General features: G+C 41.1%; 1 protein-coding gene across 1 annotated transcript in view; it reads left to right on the top strand.

The window, feature by feature from the left end:
- The window catches only part of RERE (arginine-glutamic acid dipeptide repeats), a 423,849-nt gene that overhangs the window by 153,965 nt on the left and 243,373 nt on the right, over nt 1–26,511 (top strand). Inside the window, exon 2 of the mRNA XM_024750016.1 lies at nt 9,066–9,531. Coding sequence (XP_024605784.1) covers nt 9,210–9,531 — 322 coding nt within the window. The 5' untranslated portion in view covers nt 9,066–9,209. The remainder of the gene's footprint in view (nt 1–9,065; nt 9,532–26,511) is intronic.

Below are 26,511 nucleotides of genomic sequence, written 5' to 3' on the forward strand. Positions count from 1 at the left end.
ACGTGCTTGAGTTTTATATTTATCTTTTCTGCATTTGGTTTTCTATCTGTGGCCATGCTCTGGGAGAGTGAGTTCAGGAATTCTTTCCCCTTTCACACCAGGGTTTTGGTCTTGTAGGCATTTGGTTTCCCTTGTTCTTGACATTGTGGACACCAGGTTTTCTCAGTTAGTCGTGTGATAACAGAAGCATCCACTTGGCTCCAGGTCCAGAGCAGGTCACCACTGAGTAACATTACCCCTGATCACCTTCAGAGCTTGCCAGGAAACATCAAGATTTTCAGAATATTTACTTCTGTTTTCCTAATTCAGCTTCACACATCTGTGTAATTACTATTTCAGGTAGTGTTTTGAGTTAATCCAATATATTTCAGAGAATGAAGAACATGCCACATTATACAGTTTTCGTAATGGTGTTAGCTTTATGGATTCCATACTGGTCAAGCATAATTTTGAATAAAGCAACACAGATGCTTAATCCTTTGAAATCTCTGTGATAGACAAGCAGTTTTATTCGTTTAAAGCAGTGGTTCTCAACTGTGAACAACCTTGCTCCCCAGGGGCTCTGTGGCAGTATTTGGAGATTTTTTTTTAATGTTTTATTTATTTAATTTAATTTAATTATTTTTGGCTGTGTTGGGTCTTTGTTGCTGCGCGCTGCGGTGACTACTCTTCTTTGTGGTGCGCAGGCTTCTCATTGCGGTGGCTAAATTCTTCTTCACTACTTAGTAGAAGACACACAACTATAGGCAACTTGCAAGGCAAAAAAAATTTCGTATGTAATTGCGAAAATCTTCACATTTTAACAATATAGAAAAGCAGTTGCTGTGTCAGTGGATTTGTGTGTTCTTTAAAGAAAAGGAGGATTTTTTATTTTGGGGGGTGCGGGGGAACCTCCTTGGGCATCTCATCTTTGGGAATTCCCTACTCTTACTCCAACTAAAAAGGTTATGTGTTTGTTATTTAATTTTAATTGAGCTGTTGATTGTAACCTGGAGTTTTGCTATCCTGGGTACTTTCCCCACCTTTTGCAGGTAGTATGTTTTGTTGTTATTATGTCTTTTTGGAAGAAATTAAGATATTTGTCAGAGTCCGCCAATCTTAGTTCTCTGTTTTTTCCCCAAAGCTTCTCAAGCAGTTGAGGAAGTGCTGCTCTAAGCATTACACCCACTTGTGATTAAGGTGCGTTCATTCTTTGCCTCCTTCTGTTTTGATACCACAGAGGCTGCTCTCTGAATCTGACTAATGGGTCCCATCTCGGTTATTTAGGTTGTCTCAATAAGACATGTGTTCCAGGAATGAGTATTTAAACATTGACTAATTAAACTGATTGAGTTTAAATATTTATTAACCCCAAATGCAGAGAATCTTTGGAGGTAGATGTGTAACCGTTTGCTTATAAATGGTTGGATTTGTTCAGGTGGGAGAACTTGACACCTGTTTATTTTTACGTGGGAGAACTGCTCTCAGTGCCACATCCGTTTCAGATGAAGCTCTCTGACCTCTACATGGGTTCCTAGATCCGCTGACCCCATGTTTCAGAGTTACCTTGCATCTCTGTCAGTGATTCTCCAGCCTGTTTTGAGGTGTTCTGTGCAGCAGGTTGCTGTTTACGAGTTCTTATCTGGGAGTAACAAGTGTTAGAGTGACATTTCCCTTTCCAGAGCACAAGTCAGTACATTTTCATTCCCAGGCTGTTGGTATGAAAGGGAACAGGAAAAGAACATTGATTTTACTGAGAAAGCAAGTCGCTCAGCTGTCACATGCTTCCTGGGTGTTCTGTTGCCTGCCTGGCTGCAGCTGCTTGTCTTGCAGGTGGGGCCCAGCGCAGTGGGTAGCTCACTTAGGTCTTCCACTCTTGGACCATCCCATTTTGTTCCGAAGGGAGAAAGCTAAAGCATTTATTGAGACATAATAAATGTAGAAATGGCAAAGGCAGAAGTTCTTGAGGACCTTGGTTCCTGATTTAGGCTTTCAGAGATAGTAGATTTGAGAGCAAGCTAGTTGGGAATGGCACTAACAACCGTTGTTGGAAAATACCTCGTGCCAGAAGGGATGAATGTTTCCCCAAATCCTACTTTCATCTTAAGAGCCTGCAGTAACACCGTTTGCTTAGCAAACTCTCTTAAGGCTGTGTGATTGAAGGCAGTATAGCCTTGTGGTTAAGAGTATAGGCTCTGAGTCTAACACAGAGCTGTGTGATTTGGGTCTACCGAAATACAGTGTGTGAGTTTTGGTCTGCTTGCTCAGCCTCTCAGTGCTTGCTTTTGCAGGGAAACTGTACATAGCAACAGCATCTGCTGGACAGCGTCACAGTTACGATGGTCATGTGACCTGGTTTCATGTTTTTCCTGAACAATTCTTAATGTTTTTGCTCTCAGATGTGTCCTGGTTTGGATGATAAGTTATATTCTCACTCTCATTATAGTGAAGTTTAAATGAATTAACGTGTAAAATGCTTAGCGCATGTTAAGTGCTCAGTGAGTATTAGCTGCTTCATTATTTTAGGAGCTCCCATTATCCGTTCCCCCCTCTACTTAAGCTTACTTCCTACTAGTTTTACTCTGTGCCTGCCATCCAGGACAAGGATTTAATCAATCACTGTTTTACTGCACTTGCACCTGAATGCTCTCTCCTCCTTTTTGCTCCTCCCACCCTGTTCATGGTGTGCAGGCCAGCTCAAGCACCCCCTCAGTTATTTACGCATGAAATATTTTCTTTCCCAAATAAAAGTCTCATCATAATACCGTCTTGATGGATCCAGCTTATGTGTGAGAGGGAGGGCAGGGAAGAGTAATTTATTGCTCGTCTGTATGTGCCAGGCAGTGAGTTAGGATTTGAGAATACAACACAGAGCAAAGAGAGTCAGGGTCAGCCTTTCACGGAGCTTCTAGCTTAGAGGTGGAGACAGATGTTAATCAAATCACACAAATAAATGTGAAGGTACGGTTGTAGAGAGCATTACAAAGGGATTTAACCTAGTCCTTTTGGACAAGAAAGGACATCTTGAGGAAGTTCCTGTTGAGCTGTGACCTGAAGGAAGAATAGGAGATACCTAGGCCAGGAGAGGAGATGAGCATCACGACGGAAGGGAGAACATGAGCTAAGTCTTGCTCCAGGTAGGAGGGCGTGTGTTCAAGGGGCAGAGGGAAGGGCAGTGTGGTTGGGCACAGAGTGTGGGAGGGAGGCGGGGGATGAGGCCAGATAGAAAGATAAGGGCGTTGTAGATCATGGTTAGGATTTGGGTTTTTAGTTAACAGAAGTGACAAGTCACTGAGTATTTTAAGGTAAGGATTGACATAATCACATTAGCCTTTTGAAAGGAGAGCCCTGGCTGCAGTCTATAAAGAGAATTATGAGGATTCAGAGGAGTGGATTTGGAGAGAAGCCAATTGAAGTGGTCCAGGAAAGCCACACTAGTAGCTTTTAACTAAGGTTGTGGTGTTGGGCGTGTTCTCAAGTAGGTGTGTTTGAGAGAAATTTATAAGGTAACCGTGACATGGTTTGTTGATGATGGGATGAAAGAGAGGAGGCGCTAAACATGTGGCTTAGATGTCCAGCATGCATGACAGGATGGGCAGCGGCACCAGTCACGAGAGAGGCCATTTGGGGCCAGAGTGTGCCCTTGTTTTGATATGTTGAGGTACCTTTGAGACATCCAAGAGGAGACTTCAGGTGGGGGCAGTTTTCAGAGGCATCTGGCTCTGCAGGAGAAGTTTGGTAAACACGTGCATTTGTGGATCACCTGTGTGGATGTGGTACCTGGGGCCTGACGGACACATAGGAGATCGACAAGGATGAGGAAGGATGGCTCCGGATAGCTCCTGAAGAGCTCCCCCATTAGCTGGTCCAGTACTAGAGGTGGAGGAACAGTTAAATAGACCCAGGAGATGACAGTGCCAGGAAGGCCAGAGGAAAAGAGCCTTTCCAGAAGGAGGGTGTGTGGTCAGCCCTGTCAGAGGGTGCTGAATGGTCAAATGATAATGAGAACAAAACCTCTAGTGGATTTGATACAGAGAGGAAATTGCGTCAGTAGGAGTTGTTCTAGTGAATATTATATTATAGTCATGGTCCTTGTTGGTTAGTGGAGAAGTTACACAAGTTAACAACAGATACCAGTAGTGGGATCAATGAGGGCCACTTTACAGGCAGGATGGGGAACAGTGAGGGGCTGGACTTTGGGGGGGTCTGGGAGCCTTCCTGGAGTTGGGCAGCAGAAATACCTGAGGGCCCTAAGGGTGAGTAGAGGTTAGCCCGACAAAGGGGAGGGGACTGCTGGACACACAGGAGGGGTGGAGGTGGGGCTGGAGTGGTGAAGGGGCAGTCAGGACAGGAAGGTCTCTGTAATCTTTGAAAAGGAATGGTGCACAGTGAATTGTACTGTACGTGGTGAATTGTATGGTGTGTGAATTATATCTCACTGTAAAAAAAAAAAAGTGGTGGAGGGTCAGATGCTTGGCTGGCTGTGTTGGAGGACGAATTGGAAGGAAAGCAAAACCAAAATTTTATAGTCACAGAGACCAGTTAGAAGGCAGTTGTGTTAATCTGTGTGAAAGATGATGATGGCTTGAAATAGGCACTCTCTGCTTGAGTTGGAGCAGTGGACAAAGTATAGAGTTATTCAGGAGGTGACTGGTAGACCCTGAGAGCTGAGGAAAATGCCTGGTGTGTGATTGGTATTTGACAAACGTAAGCATTTCTTGCTGTGGTTGAATGAGGAAGAATTCATTGGACTTCACTGACTGCATCTGGTGTGAGAGTCAAGCATCCTCCAGAATCTGGCTTGAGCAACTGAAATGAACAGAACTCAGGGATCGGGAACTCGGGAGGAAGGAGCGAGTTTTCATTAATAAGTGGGTTTTACGCAATCCAAGAGGAGATATTTTAAAATTTTTACTTCATTTGTAGTCAGTTTTCCATGATTTATTTCTTACTCGTGTAATAGGATTCCCCCTCCTCCCTAGTAGGTAATAAATTCTTGAGGGTAAGGATGACGTTTGGCTACGTTTATATCTTGCATAGCACAGTACACTGTTGGGCATTATCTGCTGTAGTAGATAATGTAGTCATGACTGATCTAAGTATATATGATTGATAGTTTATATTTATAAAGCACTTTGCAATCTATAAGTGCATTTACCTGCATACGTATACTTAATTCTCACAGCAGCTCTGTGAAGTAGCTAGTTATTATCCCTGTTTTACAGCATTGAAACTGACTCAGAGGTAGAGTGATCTGCCTAAGGCACTAGCCCTGGCAGTGCCAAGAACTTGGATCTTGGCTTCTGAGCCCAGTCTTCTTGCAGTCCTATCAAGGGCCCAAACCTCCTGGGACTGCTTAAATAGTGACAAGAAGTGGTGTCCTTAAATGAGGTGTGGACCCTGAGCATGACCGAAATTTTAGTACTTTATCCAAATCAGTTCTGTTAAGTAGTGTAAGGTGTTTGTAGGTGGTTGTTGGCTTCACTTTGAAGAGGCAGACAGTGTTTGTGTAGAGGGTTAAGTAACCTGAAGTAATAAAGAACAGTTCTGTATCCTCGACTCTGTTAAATGCCTTTGACCCTGGTTAGATCACAACGAAACGAAGCTAGCCTACCAAATTTTATCAAGATAAAACAATGAAGGGCAATCTGATGACTCTGGAAACTAGTGTGAGGACTATACGTTCGTTTTTTAAAAAATCAGTCCTCTTCCTCACGTCACTCCAGCCCCTCTGGCCTCCCATGTCTTGAATGTAACTGAATCACTGATGCCTCTGGACATTTGCACCTACTTTCCGCTCTGCTGGAATGGTCTCCGTGTGTCCTCTGTACTCACTCTTAACTTGGGACAAAGCCACCTCAGTGAGGCCTTACCTGACCATTTAAAATTGCAATCCTCTTATACTCCCTTGTCCCCATTGGACTCCCCATGTAAGATCTTTTTATATAGTGTATGTGTGTGTGTATGTGTGTGTGTGTGTGTGTGTGTGTGTGTGTGTATGTGTATGTATATATCTTTCTCCACTTCCTGGAACATCAGTTCCACAAGGGCAGGGATGTTTGTATGTGGTTCTCTGCTGTTTTCCCCATACCTAGGGCAGTAACTAGCACACCGCACATTGTGGGCATTCAGTAGACGTTTGTTCGTTGAATAGATGAAGATTGTTTTGAATCTGAAATGTTTTAGATTCGATTATTCCTTTAATTAATTATTAAAGTATCTTTTGCCGTGTTTCCTGTTTAACTGGGTTGAGTAGTGGATCGACAAGATATTTTCAATATTCTTGTCTGTCTTACTGGAGAAAAGTACCTCTTGTTTTTGGGGGGAGAGGTTAAAGTGAGTGTTTCCTAAAGCTGTGCAAATTATCAGCAAGAATACATGTAGGAAAGGTTGGCACCTGTGAAGATACAGACTATAACCTGAGCAGCAGGTTGGAATCAGGTCAGATGGGGTTCACCTTTGGGAGACCTGCTTTAGACTCACTCACGGGCAGATGATCTCTTCTTAGTTCTCCTCCTGTAGCCTGAAAAGTGGGAGTGGTGACTTCTGTCTGGTTCACATCCCTGAGTTGTAGACAGAGAGAATCTAATGAGATCATGGCAGGGACCTGCTTTGTAAACCCCTTGCTGTTTTAAAGATGCTGTTGTATTGTCTACTGTGCAGATCATTTCTAGCGTACTGAAGCGACAGCTACCTTTCTCGGTGCCACCTGGTTCCTCTCTGGATCCCTTTCCTCAAATGTTGTATTATTGTTGCATGTTGGTCATTTTATAATGAGGCTCAAAAAATTATGATTAGTGTGGTAGATACAGTGGAAAAGAATATATCCCCACTGAGCTATATTTTATAGCCAAATGTGAATGGTAGTTAGCTTAACTTTTGCTTTGGATTATCAATATTCTTGGTTATCTGAAGGTTGGATACACGCACGCACGCACACACACACACACACACACACGTAGAGGATTTTATTTTGTGGATGTTTTCTCTGTGGATTGTTGAATTTTTCTTGCTAACTCTTGGCAGAAACAACTCAAATTTTTTTGTAAATAGAAATATAGTATATGATTTTGTAGGGAGTAATGTTGAATGTACAATTTGGACTTACTGTTTTTTTTTCCTTTTTTTAAGTGCTGAAATAATATTTTTACACAATTTTCTGGAGCAGTTATCTTGTTAACCCTAGGGAGAATGAGTTTTTTTCTTGAACTCATCTGAAGTATGTCTGTCCTGAACTGCGTCTTAGAGGCTTTCAGCCTAAGCTTCTTGTTCTTTTTAGATTCCCAGGAGGCCTTGGTATGTTTTCAGTGTCAAAGAGGAATGTTTTAACAACTGTATTAGCTGATGGTTTTCTTTCTTGTATGATTGGCTTGTTCAGGCTCTAAACTTAAGCCAGATGGAGAAAGTAATATGTCTCTTGGTGTATTTTCAATTGCTAACACTAGTGGCCTACAGGGACTTGGGAGTTTATTACTGTCTGTTTAGCAGATGATTCATCGAAGCAGAACTTTTGCAGGCACTAGAATAATTTTTCATTTTCTGGAAATATGTTTAGAAAATTGAAATCCTATCTGAAAGTGCATTTCCTACGTAAAAGGAAGCAATTTAGGTTTGTGCTACATGCTTTCATCCTTCTGACTTTGCTTATAGATTGTTGGCATTATTGCTCCTTCATTGTTCTCTCACCCAAAAGTTGTTGTTAACATTTTGTAAATCTTCCTGAATGCCTAAGGTTATTCGAAGTGCTTATGTGGAGGTCTTTTCTGGTATCAAGTTTGACCTAAGAGCTTTGGAGAGAGTATATGATAATTTTTATGGTTTTGGCATGACCAAAGAGAATTTTCTCTGCGTCTGAGGCATGTAACTAGAAACTGACTTGTTTGTTGTTGTCTGAGTAAAGAGGACCAATTTTTCGTTTCTTTGCATGTGTTGTTTCCTATCTGGCCCTCGTAGCATGAGCAAGGGATGGTTCTCCTATTGATCAGTTGTCTCCTCTCTTTGCATTAGAGCATTGCGGGCAAGGACCACGAGGTGTTCCCTCATGGTGTCTTTAGTTCTGAACCCCTGGCACGTAGATAATGTTTGGTACAGATTGCTGAAAAAATGAGATATTGGGAAGGATGATAAAAGACTGCAAAAGATAAATTACTGGTTATTATGACTGTTCCAAAACTGACATGTAAATAAAATTAAAATTTTTTTTATAAGAATTGTGTTGGGTTGGACCTTGGGGTTTACTCTTCACATTATACATTCTTAAAACCTTCAGACTTTCCTTTTGGGGTTTAGTTCTGGGGAGAAATTTATTAGGGAAACCATTAACAGTGGAAATTTGGAAGAATGTATAAACCACCTAATATTCCCTAAAGATGGAAGGTTGTTTTTGGAAGCTGTTATATTTTCTTAAGACAGAGATAATATATCTTTCGAGAAACCATTTTTCCTGGAAAATAACTAGAATAGTAAGTAGACCTAGAAGATGTAAAAAAATTGTAATTGAAGGCAAAGGAATCTTGCTTTGAGGTTGTCACTTTTATTTGAGTCAGCTCTTATGTTTATTCTTGAGAGGAGCTCTGGAAATTTGGAGAAGTGGCTGGAAAGAGTCTTCAGAAGATAATGCGCTGTGAGACATCCTGAGACATTTTCCAAGGCTACCCAAATTACTTTTTGCAGGTGGAAATAATTTAACTACAGGTTCTTACCCTTTTAAATTAATGTTATGGGTTATGAAGCCCCTTTTGTATACTTGTACCCATTATATGTTGTTTACTAGGGTACACTTTACCTTTTCCTTTAAAAGTTAGAGAAAACAATTTGCATACAGACAGCATAGTTTACCCTTACGCATTCAGACATCTTTCATTATTGGTGTAATCGAAAATCCCAAACCATATGCTAGTTGAGGCCCAAAACTTGTTTATATTTAAATTTGATATCACTTGTCCTACCTTTTTTCCTGTTGCCAGTGAGAAGTTTTAGTTGCTAAAGCATGAGTGAGTGAGTCATTTAACAAAACGTTCTTTTAGGAAGGAAATAGGAGAAAATGTTAAAGGAAAATCAATTTCGCTCTCTCTTTCCTCTCCTAGCATTTTTGAAACGTTGGGGTTGTTGGAGTGGTCGGATTTTCCCTGGAATTGAGTGAGAAATTCAGAAGACTGAAGCCCAGGCTTACTGTCTACCTTTCACGGAGGCCCAGCCGTGAGAGGACAGAAGAAGGCACGTGGCGAATCATGACAGCTGATAAAGACAAAGACAAAGACAAAGAGAAGGACCGGGACCGAGATCGGGACCGAGAGAGAGAGAAGAGAGACAAGGCGCGAGAGAGTGAGAATTCAAGGCCACGCAGGAGCTGTACCTTGGAAGGAGGAGCCAAAAATTACGCTGAGAGTGACCACAGCGAAGATGAGGACAATGACAATGGTGCCACCACGGAGGAGTCCACGAAGAAGACCAAGAAGAAGCCCCCGAAAAAAAAGTCTCGTTACGAAAGGACGGACACTGGGGAGATAACGTCTTACATCACGGAGGATGATGTCGTCTACAGACCAGGAGGTGAGGCGCCTTTGGGTCTTTACAGTGTTTGTGGTAGAGAAACGGTGTCAGCACGTGGATGCAGGCAGGCGTGGAACCCAGAAGAGTGGTTAGTGGTTTGGGGCAGGAAAGCTCCAGGTGGGAAACAGCTGCTGGCTTTGGTCACCTGGGTGCGCCCGCCTCCACTCGCCTCCTGCCCTGGCCGGTGTGCCTGTCGTTCTTTCCGTGTCTTCTGCTGCTATTCTTGCACTTCATCGCCTGCCCAGTAGTTTTCCTCTTTCCACTTCCTCCTTGCCTTTTGTCTTCAGCACCGATTAGGCTGTGTTGAGACCCTGCAGAATGGAGTACACAGTGGGACAAGTAAACCTTCAAATTCTTGGGAACAGGACATTTTACGTTGGCTACAGCAGTGACCAGAGACTAGAAGGTGTTTTTAATGGCCTTCAGACGAAGGTTTATTCCTCCTGATGACCTCCTTTTCCAAAGTATTGATCTTCAGGGTTTCTAGTCAGTGATAATAGATGAAGCCACGTAACCTGCTCTGTTTTCCAGGAAAGGTACTGTGTTCACTCAGTATATTGAGGTTATTTATAGCAGTTGTTCAGAGAGAGAGAGACAGAGAGAGACAGACTCAGCTTTCAGATGAGATTCAGGGAAGCAAGTGATTGAGAACCTGTTGAACACCAGCAGAACCTTCCTTTTCCATATGACGTATTGTGTGTATTAAGGTACTTTTCTTACAGAAGTCAGTAAAACTAGCTAAAATCATTTTGTTTGAATTACTTACAGTGCTCAGGAATGATGTGAATTTCATGAGATGTAATTAACAGATTAAAAGCCTCTCAGTTTGATATTTTTGCAGGAGCGGGAGATTAAGGAGATTATGTCATTAACCTGGTACAGTTGTTTTGCTGAGAAGTACTGTAACTGTGCCCAGCTTCACATAAAGTATCGGATTTTTTCCCCACAAAGGAATTAGTTTTGAATGTCAAAAAATAATCAGTGTTAGAAATTACACAGACAAGCTTGTATTCGCAACTATGTTTTGGTTGATGATGAACTGAGAAGATATTTATGTGATATAAAATTATCAAAGTTGAGGTTTGGGGGAAGTTGGAGCTCTGCTATAGAGATTTGGTAACGTGTAGGTTACAGTACTATCAGGATCTTTGATTCAGACTTAGATGTTGGATAGTCAGATTTTCTTAGCCACTGAAGACTTACCGCAGATTGCTTGCTATGAACCTGTGTAGTTCTAGATCATGAGAAAGGAACAGAATGGGTTAACTCCTTTAGCTGTAGATTACAGGATGATAACTTAAAAATAAGGAAGGATCTTGTTAGCCTTTTCTCTTGATACATAACAATTCAGTGTGGTACTATACTATGATCTTTTGGGTCACTGTCAAAAGTCTGGCTGCCTTGTGCAGTACTAAATGCCAGCCTTTCTCAGTGGAATGTTACTGCTGTGTCAGTGGGGATGCTTCCTCAAAATATTTATAGTCAGAACATGTGGGAAATGCTGCACGTACTGTCCCTCATGTGAGAGAGTCATAATTAATGACTCTGAGAAGTCCTGCAGTTAAGGAAACCTCTTTAGCGTTGAAAAAAAAAAATCTGCCGTTTTCCCCATTTATGGGCCTGTGGCATCCTGTTTCTGCTGAGTATCTCCCTAAGAAAAACCATTTTTGAGAAAACTAGTTTGAGAACCGTTGCACATTCATATTGCATATTCTACAGGATGAAGGGAAATCCTTCCTGCTTGGTGCTTAGAAGACTCTGTGGAGGAAGGTTGCTAATGGCTTATTTTCAAAACAGCAGGTTCTTGTTTTGGGGAAGAACTGTGTACTCAGGGAGACAGACATTGTTTCAGTATATCTGAGGACCTTTGTGAAATGTGAAAAAGATAACAGCCTCTCTGGAAGCTAAATATGTTATAAAGGATGTACGACAACCAAAAATGGCTATGAAAGTTTTCTTTGGCGCTCAGAGCATAACTACTTCCTGTGAGGTGCCCCTTGTGCTTGGGTGGCTGACAGCTGTGGCCTGGGGTTTGCATCCTGCCAGGTCCTGCCAGTCTGTAGGAGTAAGTAGGAGTAAGTAAGAGTCTTACTCTTTGGTAAGGAGACTGTTTCTGACCTTCTCAGTGGTTTCATTTCTTTTGCGGTTATGCATTCGAAGCTAAATGACTTCTCCAAATAGCTTCTTTCTCAATGGAGGATTTAAAATAGTGCCTATTCTTTAGGTTTATCTAAACTGAAGAGTCAGAAGTAGGGTACTGTGGTTAGATTCCCAGGTGGGACTTGATTCTTTTCTTTCCTTCGTCTTTCTTTTTGGTCTTTCTCTTTCTTGGTGCAAAGTACTACAGTAACGTCTTCTGTTAGTGATGAAAAACCATTATCCTCACCCAATTGCAGAGATTCCCTGTGGTTTGTTGTGTCTTAAGTGTTTCAGTAGGGACTTTATGGGGCATCATAAGGGATTTCTTCAGTGTATTATTGTATATTCTCATTTGTTTCTTTAGGATGTAGATCACAAATTAATTTTTTTCTTTTTCCTTTTCTGAATTGGTTTTAATACTCAAATCAAGTATAAATTATAAATACCCCCCAAAATGTCATTAAGAATGAGCCTAGCAGTGAGTGATACCGTGAGGATAAAAATAGACTATTATATAACTATACTTCCTTGTCCTAGGGGGACAAGCCTATGTTCAGATTATTTGGTCTGAGAAGAATGAGGTTTTATTGAGAAATCGGGTATTTAGGAATTGTCACTAGCTAAGGTTTAACCTCATGCCTGGTTACAACCAGTTCTCTTTTGTTCCTGCTCATCATCTCTGGAGTTACCTTTATTTTGCCCTTAAAGGCTCAGCATAATGGACTTTTAGTTACAGTGCCCGTGTTACCTCCTGCCTTGGGGGTCTTTGCACGTGCTGTTGCCTCAGGTCAGTGACCGACCCTCCCGCCCTCCCCGTCCCCAACACACACACAGACATACTTACTTAACTGCTTTCCTTTCTTCATTTCTCCCATTCCAGTGTCATTGCCTTTCCCCTCCCACGTTTTCCAGATTTCCTTAATAGCTACTGTCCTGGCATTATGTATCTTTTCTTCTAGCACTTATAACAGTAATACTTTTCTATTTATTTCTGTTACTATTTTAGGATTAGTAGCTAGCTCTCTCTCTCTTCCATAAAGGCAGCAACTCTGTTTTTGCTTATTCCTGGAATCTACAATAGTGTACACATAGTGTGTATTCCATAATATTTGTTTGCGTTTGTTTGTTTGTTTTGTTCTTGGCCTCGCCGCTTGGCTTGCGGGATCTTAGTTCCCCGACCAGGGATTGAACCTGGGCCCACGGCAGTGAAAGCGCCAAGTCCTAACCCCTGGACCACCAGGGAACTCCCAGTATTTGCTGAATAAATAAGTTTCTGAAAATTTTTTTCAAAAATATATTGACTGATAAATGATGTCAAAGTTAGAATAATGCTTCTGGAAGTCCGTCTTGAATCATTTATTTCCCAATGGATGATTTAACAGACTTGTTATAAAATAAAAACCAAAACAAAAACCTTGTGGAGCTCTGTTTATATTTTGCATCTGTGTCTAATCTGACTTCTTTGTTGTCTATCAACCGTTACTCTACTTTTGAGATGACTGTCACGGTAACAAATTGATTCATTACACAGCTGTGTGCAGCCAGATTTCCCTTATGGGCCTCTTTAGCATAGAGTATTGATTTCTAAAGTTTGCTGTGGGTGGCATATAAATTTCTTTCTGCTTTTTTTTCTTTTCCCTAGCTTTATTGAGATATAATTGACACATGACATTAAACTTAAGATGTATAACATAGTTATTTTATATATGTATATAATGCAAAATGATTATACCACAATGAGGTTAATTAATACATCCATTACGACCCAAAATTACAGTTTTGTGTGTGTGTGTGGGTGGGTGTGGGTGGTGTGAACTTTTAAAATCTATTCTCTTAGCAACTTTCAAATATACATGGCAGTATTCTTAACTATAATCACCGTGCTATACATTACATCCCCAGAACTTATTCATCTTATAACTGGAAGTTTGTACCCTTTGACTGCCTTCACCTATTTCCCCCTACCCCTATCCCCCACCTCCACACCTGTGGCAACCACTAATCTGTTCTCAGTTTCTGAGTTTGGTTTTCTTAGATTCCACATCTAAGTGAGATCATACAGTATTTCTCTGTCTGACTTTTTCACTTAGCATGATACCCTCAGGGTTCATCCGTGTTGTTGCAAACGGCAGGATTTCCTTCTTTTATTTTCAGTGGCTGAATAATATTCTGTTGTATACCTATGCATTTTCTTTATTCCTTCATCCATCAGTGGACCCTAAGATTGCTTCCGGGTCTTGGCTATTGTAAGTAATGCTGCAGTGAACCTAGGGGTACAGATATCTCTTCCAGATAGCGATTTCATTTCCTTCAGATATATACGCAGAGGTGGAATTGCTGGATCAAATGGTAGTCATATTTTTGATTTGTGGAGAAACTCCCATGCTGCTTTCCAATTTACATTCCCACCAATAGGATATTCACTATTTTCAGTTAGATACTGTGATTCCTTTATTCTTGATCAGGTAAAAGAGTCAAAAAATTAAATTCAAATCATTGGGAGATATTTTTTCACTTGGGCAGGTCACTTTTGCTTGCTATTTCGATAAGGAAAGTGCTTTTAAAAATGTGCTTATTAAGCTGGGTCTCTGTTTTTTGTATTCTGTCATTTCAACTGATAATTTTTGATTCTCCCATTTACCCTAGACATATTCGTAGAATAAAAGAAATCTCCGTCACATACAAGAGAAGAGGAAAAAAATCTAAGACTCAGAATTTTCAAGTTTGTTATATCTCTGGTTCTTCTGCTTTCATAAACAGAGAGTGAAATTTTTCATGAAGATAAACTTTACTTATAAAAGACGAAGAACTTTTAAGTTTGTGGTTTATGAAATCTTAGGTGAAATAAAACATTTCCCCCTTTTATTTGCAAATTTTCCTTATTGTTTGGAACTGGGGACTTGAACTGATAAAGGACCTAGAAACTAGAATTGATTTTATATTGAACATTGAGATGTTAATTCCTTTTGATGCAAATGGAATCTAAGCTGGAAAAATCTAAACAAAATGAAACCTGGGGATCTAGTTTGAATTAAAATTACACATACACACACACGGACTATTGAAGTTAAAAGGAGACTATTAATCAAAGCATAATATTGAGTGGACTCAAAAGAGTCTAATACTGTATGATTCCTTTTATATAAAGTTAAAAAATAGGTGAAACTATTCTTTGGTGTTTTGAAGTCAGGATAGCAGTTACACTGATGGGGCGCTGGTGTCTGGAACAGAGCATCAAGGGGACTTTTGGGTCTGGTCATGTTCTATTTTGTGGTGATAGTGCTGGTTACATGGATTTGTTCACTTTGTGAGAATTTATCATGCTTTGCACTTTGCTGTATGTCTGTTATACTTCAATGAGAAATTTACTTAAAAAGAAAAAGGAAAGTTAAAACGTGAAACTTTAAAAACCGTATAGTCTCCCTTTGGTTCAGGTTTCTATTTAAGGAGGGAAGGGAGTTACCAGCATTTTAACAAATCGTCTGTCCTAACATTTAGCTGCTGATTCTTCACTGAGGGGTTGGTCTTTGACCAGTTAAGAGGCTGAATTTGGTTTCAGAGTCTTGATTTTCTGAATAATTGAAGCTTATCTACTGCAATCACACAGATAAACATTTCCTTTCTAAAATAAAGGTGAACAAAACTCTGGCATTCGGTGTTCCAGGACATACATTTTAGGAGAAAATAAAAGCTCATTTGATCTGCAGCTTTTTATCCATGGCTTTTATATGTAGAAGAATTTTAGGTAGAAGTGACATGAAAGTGAAGGTGTCTTCTTTTTTTTTTTTTTTTTTTTTTTTTTTACGGGGCACGAACCCGTGTCCCCTGCATCGGCAGGCGGACTCTCAACCACTGCGCCAACCAGGGAAGCCCGAAGGTGTCTTCTTGAGGCATTCTTATTTGGGAGGGGGCTTGAGTTTTTCTGATGATTGTGAGAATATTTTTTGTGTAACAAGAAACATGAATTCTGGCATAAAGGAACCTTTAGGGATGATAGTGGTTTGACTTGTTTACAAGTTCGTTTGCACTTAATAAATCTAATATTAACCTCCTTAGAGCCTTTCAGTGGGTCCCATTTGCTAGTAGGACAAAGTCCAAAATCTTCACGTGGCACACCAGACTGTGATATGATTGCCTATCTCCACAGTCATCTTTAGTTTTTTTTTAATCTGGGAGGAAGCACAGTGAGGCAGTGCATGAGTTTGCAAGGGCTGTCATAATAAAGTACCACAAACTGAGTAGCTTAAACAACAGAAATCTATTGTCTCACAGTTTTTTAGGCTACAAGCTCGAGATCAAGGCCTCAGTAGGGTCATGCTGCTGCTGCAGGTGCAAGGGAAGAATCTGTCTATTCCAGGTCTCTCCTAGCTTCTGATAGTTCCTGGACTTGTGCTAGCATAACTGCAGACTTCACATGGCATTCTCTTTGTGTGCCTGTTTTTGTGTCTCACCAAATTTCTCATTTTTAGATGATTCTTTATTTATTTATTATTTACTTTTGCAGTACGGGGGCCTCTCACTGTTGTGGCCTCTCCCGTTGCGGAGCACAGGCTCTGGACGCGCAGGCTCAGTGGCCATGGCTCACGGGCCCAGCCGCTCCGCGACACGCGGGATCCTCCCGGACCGGGACATGAACCCACGTCCCCTGCATCAGCAGGCGGACTCTCAACCACTTGGGCCACCAGGGAAGCCCTCTCCTTTTTATATAGACATCAGTCATTGGAGTAGGGCCCTACCTCATTCTAACTAGTTATGTCTGCAGTGATTGGTTTTCCAAGGAAGGACACATTTTGAGGCACTGAGGGTTAGGACTTGAATGTATGAATTTTGGGGAGATGCAGTTCAACCCATAACAGGCAGGAAGAGCTTTGTGGCTACGTGGACTCAAGTTTGAGTGACCCAAGGTTTAATGACCACTTCAGCTCTCTTAGTTGTGTCCTTGGAATAGTTGTGAAAATGTATTTCTTATTTTTAATCACTATAATGTGTACTTTTAGTTGTGGGTTGCGTTTTTATTTTTTCTGTTTCTTTTGAAATTTTATTTCAACTTTTCCCAAGCCTCAAGAAATGATTGCCTTTTAAGTGTTTATTAGGAAATTATTCAAATTCTAAATATATGTAAAAGAAAATATTTTAGCACATAAAAAGTTACTACTTTATGAGGGTAGAAGAAGCAAGAGGAACTTCTAAAATTATTCTAACCAAAAGAATGAAAGGTGGTAGAGTTTTGAGACTAGTTAACCATATCTTTTTCTATTTCATAAGGAAGGGGTCCTTAAGTACAGTGAGACATGTCCTCCAGACGCTTGCTAGAGTGCCTGAGGTTGGCCACAGGTGGGCGTCCCATGAGAGTTGGTTAGAAACGCACAGTCTCAGGTTCCACCCCAGACTTACTGCGTCAGAATTTTTGTTTTCAAAAGGTGATTTAAATACACATTAAAATTTGAGAATCACTAATCTAGATCAGCGCTTCCCGGTCTTTCTCAGGTTAATGCACAAATATAAAATGAGCACATTGCCTTGAGGGTTGAGAGGACCAGCATCCCAGCATACCTGTCACTTATTTACAGCAGAATGGAATTTAGGCAGATCCAAAAAAGGGAGAAAAGGAAGATACTCTTTCATGGCTAGAGTTGTTGTGTGTGTGTGTGTGTGTGTGTGTGTGTGTGTGTGTTTTAAATTTAATTAATTAATTTATGGCTGTGTTGGGTCTTTGTTGCTGCGCGCGGGCTTTCTCTAGTTGCGGTAAAGCGGGGGCTACTCTCGGTTGCGGTGCGCGGGCTTCTCATTGCGGTGGCTTCTTTTGTTGCAGAGCACAGGCTCTAGAGCACAGGCTCAGTCGTGGCGCACGGGCCTAGTTGCTCCGCAGCATGTGGGATCTTCCTGGACCAGGGCTCGAACCCATGTCCCCTGTGTTGGCAGGCGGATCCTCAACCCCTGCACCACCAGGGAATCCCCCATGGCTTGAGATTTTGATGTAAAATGCAGCATATGTGGTTCAGGAGGAATAGAGGTGGCTGTAGAATTACGTTGTGACCAGTCAACTGGGAAAGATTTGGATCTTCTCAAGTGCCTGATTGCAAAAGGAACTGTGAACCTGGTTGCAAATAAACAGATGTGAGGGAGAGAGGGAGCTGTAATCATGGATGATAACTAACCGTTTTTAAAACACCTGCTCGTTTCCAGTACTGGGCTTGCTTTACACGTGTTGTTTCTAGTCCCCAAAGTCTCTACACAAATCAGTCATTGTTTCCCTGTAGTACATATGGGGACAGAGAGGCCACACAGCTAGTTTGTAAGACCGCACGGGCCTGGGAGAATTGGTTAAAGCCAAGAATGGATGGACATTTGCAAAAACTACTGAAGATAATAAAAATAATAAACACACTTATGTTGAAAGATAAAGAAGGGATAGGCCCATTTCTTAGAAAATGCAAATGAAATAATTACTTGGCTCCTTTTCTTTCTCCTACTCCTAGTTACATCTTGCCTCCTTCTGAAAATTGTTTCTCTCTCACTTGCTAGACACATATAAAGAATTGTTAAAAAGGTAAATGCATAACAGTTACGGGAAGTATGCTGAGTGGGGCGAGGTCAGTTGTTGCAGAATATTTAGGCTACTGTTGAAACCTTACCCCAGCAGCTGAAAGGGAAGATACATGGTTTATGTGATCTAATAAATGCGAGCATATTGTATTCATTCAAGTTTTTTTAATGCAAACTGGGGAACATTGGCCACATCACACACAAAAATAATCTGTTGGTAGAATAACACACAGAATGGGTGGAAACCTGCCTGATCGAGGGAAGTTCCGATTCTGGGTCAGCAGAAACTACTGACCATTCCATCTGGGTGCTACCACTGGAATAGGTGTCCTTCAGCATTTTCCTGTCTTGCTGTCACTCAGCTCCAGTCACAGTCTCAGAAGAGTAAATTTGGTTGGTGAAGCTTGAATTGCATGTCTGTGTCTTGGATCAGAAAAGACAGATCTTGATTTATTGCTCCCCCTAAAACTACACATGGTGGAGCTACAGTAATTCCCCTCAGTGGAATTCGGGAGCTGTTTGGTGGGGGAAGTAGATGAGAGATGGCCAGGAGAACGGCATGTGTTCCCTGTGTACCACTTTATCAGGAGACTCTCACTGTGTCACCAGATTCAAGGAGAACTTCTAACGACATATGGATATTTATAAACAGTTTGTTTTGCTATGCATGTGCTAGGTAAATAGAGGCACGATGTCAGTGGAACGTGCCACTTGTGCTGGTTCATATGCAGCTTTTCTAGGCAAGAGGTGTGTGAATAGAGGAAGTGGAATTATAGTGTGCAATTATATGGTATAATATAGGCTTATAGTTTAGCAGAAAAGGAAAAAGAAGATGAGAATTTAAACCTTCAGTTTGGCTGTTGCACCAATGAGAGCCCTTTCATCTCTCTTTAAAGTGAAATGAAAAAATGAGCACCTGTCCTGGGGCTCCTTCTCCAGAGAGGTGCACCCCGCCTTACGTGCCTGCTGTTGCTCGCCTTTACAGAAGCCCCATGTTAATCTGCACTGTTTCGGTACCTTCGAGTCAGCATCTGCTGTTTTTATGAATTTTTTTTTTTTTTTTGCGGTACGCGGGCCTCTCACTGTTGTGGCCTCTCCCGTTGCGGAGCACAGGCTCCGGACGCGCAGGCTCAGCGGCCATGGCTCACGGTCCTAACCGCTCCGCGGCATGTGGGGTCTTCCTGGTCCGGGGCACAAACCCGTGTCCCCTGCATCGGTGGGCGGACTCTCAACCACTGCGCCACCCGGGAAGCCCCTTTTTATGTATTTTAAATATTCCCTAAGGCAGCCTTCAGCACCTCTGTGTGCCTGCTTGGGCTAGGCTGTGTTATTTCTTGAGGTTATACTTACTGATAAAAAAAAAGGGGGGGGGAACTTTCCTGGTGGCGCAGTGGTTAAGAATCTGCCTGCCAACGCAGGGGACACGGGTTTGAGCCCTGGTCCAGGAAGATCCCGCATGCCGCAGAGCAACTAAGCCCATGCGCCACAACTACTGAGCCTGTGCTCTAGAGCCCGTGAGCCACAACTACTGAAGCCCATGTGCCTAGAGCCCGTGCTCCACAATAAGAGAAGCCACCGCAATGAGAAGCCCGTGCACTGCAACCGAGAGTAGCCCCTGCTCACTGCAACTAGAGAAGGCCCACACAGCCACGAAGACCCAACGCAGCCAAATAAATAGATAAATAAATTTATATTTAAAACAAAACGGTAATCTGATTTTAGAGTTGCAGTAGTTTTGGTTAAGCTGCCCCTTACCCTGTATTTTATTTTTAATAAACATTTTTTGCAGAACATGAGGTTTTCCCAACAATATATATATTGTGTTACAGCAGAAGTGTCTACATGAGAAACAGTGAACCACAATGTATTCTTAACCTATGTATTCCAAAAGAAACAGAAATGTTCTATATGCGGCCATTTGAAAATCACCCTTGTTAATGGCAGGTATATGTTATGGATAAATAGTAATCCTTTGAAGGCATTTTTATGAACAATTAATCCTCAAACTCAGAGATCTAGCTTGCTGGTAATCTATTCACCTGTTTCCTGGATCCCACTTTTAGCCTGCATCCAGAAATCCTCTGGACACCCCGCACCCCCCAAGGACCTCTGATCTGTGGCCTCACCCCTTCTCATAGTCCCTTTACCCCTTGACGTTTCACACCTGGTTTAAATGCCGCCATTCCCATTTCTTTTGTGTCTTTTCCTTGCTGTTCCACTCCAGAAGGACAGGGATCTTTTTCCTTTTAGCTCACTCATGTACCCCAGTTACCTAGAAAAGTGTCTAGGACATTCTAGGCACTTTGTTATTTTTTCCCCAGATGTTTATCAGCATAGGCAGGGGTGGTGACTCCACACTTGAGTGTTCACCCTGTGTTTCTTGGGCGGCCTCTCTTGAATAGCATTGTCTCAGCTGTGCTGCCTTTAGGAGTTGGGCAGTAAACACATGTACAGAGTGGCTGATGTAAGGACTTCCTTGAGAAGGGTCCTCAGGCTGAAATTTTATGTAGAAAAGACTATCCAGAAAGTTTACTTTGGTTTAAAAAATTGGTATTCAGTTTGTTAAAGTTATAAATTAGAATACATGGCACTACTTCTTAGAAGTTCAGCTTACAAGTCTTATATCCTTTATAAATTAATTTTAACAGTCACTTTTTTTTTTTTTTTTTTTTTTTTTTAACAGTCACTTTTAAGGGATTTTTGAATTGTGATTGGTCTTGTTTTTAAAGTAATATCTTCAACAGTTAGGCTTGCTTATTACATAAGTAAAATAAATTTAATATGTGGTTTCTATTGTTAAGGGATCTTTTAACACAAACCTTCTCAGAGCACTTAATGCTTCTCATAAATGAAGTAAATCATACCTATGAATGAAGTGAACCTATGAATGAAGTGCCTTAAATGTTTCAGTGCTGTGCGTAAGCTCCCTTAGGTTTCAGTCTTGACCACCCCTCTGAATCAGTGTCACACACGGTGAGGTGGGTGGTTGCGAGGGACAACCTCTGTGCCTTTGTTTCTTCACTGGTGAAATGGGCATCAGAGTATCCGCTCCAGGGGCTTTACACAGGTACACACACGTACACACAGGGCTTCTTCAGAGAGGCCAGGCGTATAATATGGCTCTAGGTAGTGTTACTTAGAAAAATTGGAATTACAGGATATTGTTGTAAGCCACATTCTTTTAACTATAAAAAGAATAAAAATATCAAATCCTGATATCTTATTAACCCCAAAAATGTTAATATACTTTTGATTCTCTCAAGTCTTTCTTTAATTCTGAATGCTCTCAGGGATAGAAGATGTGTCAATTTAAGGAGGTAATTACCACCAAATTGGGGTTACTTAATTTTTAATCCTCCTAGATTGAAAAGCTATGTATCTGCTGATGGGAGATATTTATAGTCACTAAGCCTCCATCTTCAGAACTCTAAAGGGAGATGGCTTCTGACCTCACATTATCTAATTCTTTGACTATTCATAAAAGTCTGCAACTCTTTTATGGTTGGCTGCCTGTTTTTTTTTTTTAAATTAAAAGTTTCACTTTTGGCTGGAAAGGCTGTTGAACACAATGGAACCCTAAGGTACACGTGCTTCCTCTCCAAAGATGAAGGGCTTTGACCCTCTTAGGATCTCGTGTTCTATTTTCTTAGGACTGTGTAATCCTTATGGGTATTTGAAATGTTCAGTGGAATGTTTGCCTGCCTAGTGATGACAGCAGCTCATGAACTTATCCTGTGACACAGGAGTGGGCTCAGGCAAAAACTTTTCCTAGGAAGCTGCTTTGCTTGTTCAGATGCTCAAAAAAATATCTCAATGAAGCGTGGAAACCTCACGGAATTCCTGGCGAAGGTTATTTTGAGAGGGGACATTACTCTGCTCTCAACCACCTGTGCTCTGACGTTAATGTAGCTACTGCTGAACATGAGCTCTGGCCGTTCAGGACTCCGTTTGGGTGGGTCAGTCACGATGCGGTCCCAGTTCTGTATATTTGTGTGTCTGAGTCTGAATTGGACTTGCCTCTTGCTGTTGGTTGGTTTCAGTTTGCCATAGTTGATAGAGAGCTTTTCTTTTGGTGGAATTGGTTACCAAGTTTAGTTATTGCTCCTTAAGACCCTCTCTGAGTATCATGGTAAACACAACGTGCACCCTTCTTCCCCCGCCTGCCCCGTTTTTTTGGTCTCAGTAGAACCTGCATCTTTCTAGTTCATTAAAAGCATTATATGAAGTTGAAAAAGGGAGCAGGATTTGTCAAGAACCCCTTATCAGTATTTTGATAAAGAGACTTTTTTAAAAGCCTAGTTTTCTTTTTCTTTTAATTGATGGTATGTCACTTGGCCTGTTAATGCCCTGTTCACAGGTTGCAGAGTGCAAGCATACCTGTTCCACTTTGATTTCACTGTTGTCCTCTATGTCGAGTTCCCAGCATGGTTTTCACACAAGAAGAGGTACAAGAAAAATGATAAAAAATGAATGGTAAAGAAGTCCAAACTAGGTGAGAAGAGTAGAAGAGATCACCTCGACATTAGATGGCAGATGGATTTCATCTCCTCTTCCAGGTGAACGAGGCTGAATGTAGTCCGTTTGGAAGGAGTGCTCTGATCAGCTGACAGTGTTGTTCTTGGGTGCAGGTGTGGGAATATTTCCGTCCTTGATCTAGATTCATAAGATGAGCTGAGTTTTCAGCCCAAATGGAGAATGTGACAAGGAACTTGGAGATGCAGTATTAGAGGCACTTCGTTATCCTCGTAGGCATTAGCTGAAAGGTATATTTTGTAATCCTCAGCTCAGTGTGCTTGATATTAACCACTGGAAAAATGCTTGAGCATTTTGTAGCAGAAGGTTTCTGAGCATATGCGTCACTAATGAATACAAACCCTTTCACGAGGTAGTCTTCTGTGGTGTAATTTCACGTTTTCAGCTGAGCTACTTGACTTAGCATTTCTAGAGCAGTGGTCAGCAGACTCTCTCTGTAAAGGGCCAGAGAGTAAATACTTTCAGCTTCGCTGTAGGCCATACAGTCTCTGTTGAAACTCACAGCTCTGCCCTTGTGGCATGAAAGCAGTGACAGATAAGATAGAAATGAGTGAGGTGGCTGTGTTCCAATAAAACTTTATTTATGGGCAATGAAATTTGAATTTCATGTAATTTTCACATGTCAAAAAATATTCTTTTTTTCCCTCCAACCATTAAAAAAGTGTAAAAACCATTCTGTACTTTGTGGGCCTTACAAAAACAGGTCATGGGTCAGATTTGACCTATAGGCCATAGTGCCGATCTTTTTGCTCTGTGGGTTTCCTGCCTCAACTTCTAGTTCTGCCTGTTTCTATAATCCTTAAAATTCTTTCATCACCTACTATTTTATGCTGCATTAAAAATTTTTTTTTACTTTGATTTATCCAGTTAAATTAAAACATATTTTTTACTTGTCTATATTGTTGAAACCATTTAGGTATTAAATTTTAACTTTTTCTGCTTCCTATCAAGCTCTACGAGGCATAGAATGACACCTTATCAATAAGGTATTTGCTGGGATGGTGACACTTTGAAACTCTGTTTTCTTTTTGAAAGAGTGTATGTACATATCCTCTGTAAAGAATCTGAATAGAAACAATGAGAAAAGAATGTGAATTAGTTAAGATGTCATCATTATAAACTAGCACAAATCATGACTGTCTTCAGGGGTGTTATTACCTAACAGCTGTGTGATACGTCTTGGGGAGTCTTGGTCATTGGTCGGTTGTAAAGCAAGCTAACAGCCTTCCGGAGACTTCTGTTCCTATGGGACTAGAGCAACTGGATAACACAGCAGCGTGGGGAGAGATCAGGGGGAGGCAGGGGTTCTTTGGTTTGAGTCTCCAAGCTGGATACTAAAATCAGCCCAGTGGACTGAGATGAAGAGAGTCCCAATCACAGTGGAAGAAGATTTATGTTTACCTGGAGTCTAACTGGACTGATACTTCCTGCAGTTATGTTAAAATCCTCTGCCCTTTTGCTTAGTGAGCAAGTGTTTGAACTCTTAAGCTCTGGAGGTTTAGCTTTTGCTGGCTCCATTAATTGTTAAATGTTCCCTTTATTGTAATTATATATTGATGCCTTGCTTTGTAGTAGCTGAGGAAATTGCTGAAAGAGTTGTTTAATCTGTTATACTCTATCAGTTTTGTAAAACGCTCTTTTTAAAAGGAAACAATTTTGATTTGAAGTGGCATGGTGGTATTTGGGTTGGCTAACATCGTTTAAATTGAAATGCAGGAATTTGGCTCTGTTCTTGACAGAGATTGGCTTGCGTTTGACTTTGACCCATGTGTTTGTCATCTTTCCAGATATTGCCTTCTATTTATTCTGACAGCTTCACCAGCTGAGAAAACCAGACTTTCCACAATTAAAAATAATGTCTGTGGATTTAAAGATGGGGCAATATATTGTTTGGTGAATTACTTTAAAATGTATGTGCATAAGAGCGATTTCTTCTCCTTTTTCAAAGCGTTTAAATACCGCAGAATAGATACCTGTGTGCCTCAGTTTTGATTTGGGGATAACTGAATACCCTAAATGCTAGAAAACGTAAAAAGACAGGCTTTTCTTTTCTACTCCTTCATACACTTGTGTTAGTATACACTTCATAATGGATTTTAAGTACCATAAAATAGATGGGGGAAGATCAGGAAGTTACCTGGTTCATTCATTCATTCATCCATTCATTTATTGGCTGCGTTGGGTCTTCGTTGCGGTGCGCAGGCTTCTCATCGCAGTGGCTTCTCTTCTTGCGGACGGGCTCTGGGGCGCACGGGCTTCAGTAGTTGTGTCTCGCAGGCCCCAGAGCACAGGCTCAGTAGTTGTGGCGCACGGGCTTAGTTGCTCGGCGGCATGTGGGATCTTCCTGGACCAGGGATTGAACCCGTGTCCCCTGCGTTGGCAGGTGGGTTCTTAACCCCTGTGCAGAAACCTCAGATACATGAAGGATGTTCCAAGGACAAGGATAACAGGACTGATGAAACCCAAACTGACTAAATGTGTTCTCACAATATAAGCTGGCATAAAAATAAATAAAATTTTCTATTATACACCTGGTTCTTTTAGGTTAATGCTTAAAATGCGTGGAAATGGATAAACTTTCACTTTACTGGTCTATTAAGTTCATACACAGTGACTCTTTATCATTATGTTTGCATTAAATATCCAGTACCTTTAAATCTTTTTCATTATTTCACTATTAAATACATGCTCAAGCCAATTAGGCAGCATACTGTATGTTACATATGAAAGATATTACACATTTGTACACTCATTTAACCTCTAAATTTATTTTCTCACATATCTCTAAATTTCCTTATTCATCTGCCTTTGCAAGGGATGCCTTTTCAATGATGTCCAGTGTGATAATCAGTGTAATGTGTAAAATGTGTAAACTGAACTGTAAAAGGCAAAGGTAGGGTTGTTTTATGTTCTCTCTGTAGACATTGTTCTGGCTTTCTTTGTGTGCTGGGTAGATGTTGATGCTTGACAGATGGTGTGCTAGTCTCACTTTAGACTGATCGGTAGAGATGTAATAAAAATACAGTTTTGGAGGGCATTTGGTTGCGACTGTAAGTTCCTTTTAAAAAGGAGAAATGGATTGAGTTTATAATATATTTTTTAATATTATTTCAGTGTGTTGCTTTTCATTATTCTCATTGTTAACATCTTAATTTGTAAAGCTATGCATAACTGTTCGCTCTGAAGCCGGGCATTATTGTTATTAGCTGGTGTTTAGTTCTTAGACTTTACTTGTCCTGAACGTCCCATTGGTGCTGGTATTATAGAACATAGGTACTGTACAATTACCAAATTGATTGAGGGAATGTTAATTCTTTGTATAATTATAATTTTTTCTCTTTAGTAGAGGGAAAGAAAAGGTCACAAAAAAGTCTCACCTGATATCTTGTATTTTTATATTGTCAAGAATAGTTTAACTGAAAAGCAGTGTTTAATTACCACTATTCACACCTAAAGTTTTCAAGTTTGTGTTTGAGAATTAACTCTAGCAGCACTTAGACTTGGGGAAATTATGCTTCTTCCTTACAAGGGATTTTATACCTCACATTTCCGATTAGACAATGGAGACGTGGTTTCCAGTTTGCTCTCTGTACTGGCTAGAAGGCATTTTTTTTTTTTTTTTTTCCTTTTGGTACGCGGGCCTCTCACTGCCGTGGCCTCTCCCGTTGCGGAGCACAGGCTCCGGACGCGCAGGCTCAGTGGCCATGGCTCACGGGCCCAGCCGCTCCGCGGCATGTGGGATCTTCCCGGACCGGGACACGA

This window comes from Neophocaena asiaeorientalis, unplaced genomic scaffold (genome assembly GCF_003031525.2).
Source record: "Neophocaena asiaeorientalis asiaeorientalis breed wild unplaced genomic scaffold, Neophocaena_asiaeorientalis_V1.1 scaffold275, whole genome shotgun sequence".
Taxonomy (NCBI): domain Eukaryota; kingdom Metazoa; phylum Chordata; class Mammalia; order Artiodactyla; family Phocoenidae; genus Neophocaena; species Neophocaena asiaeorientalis.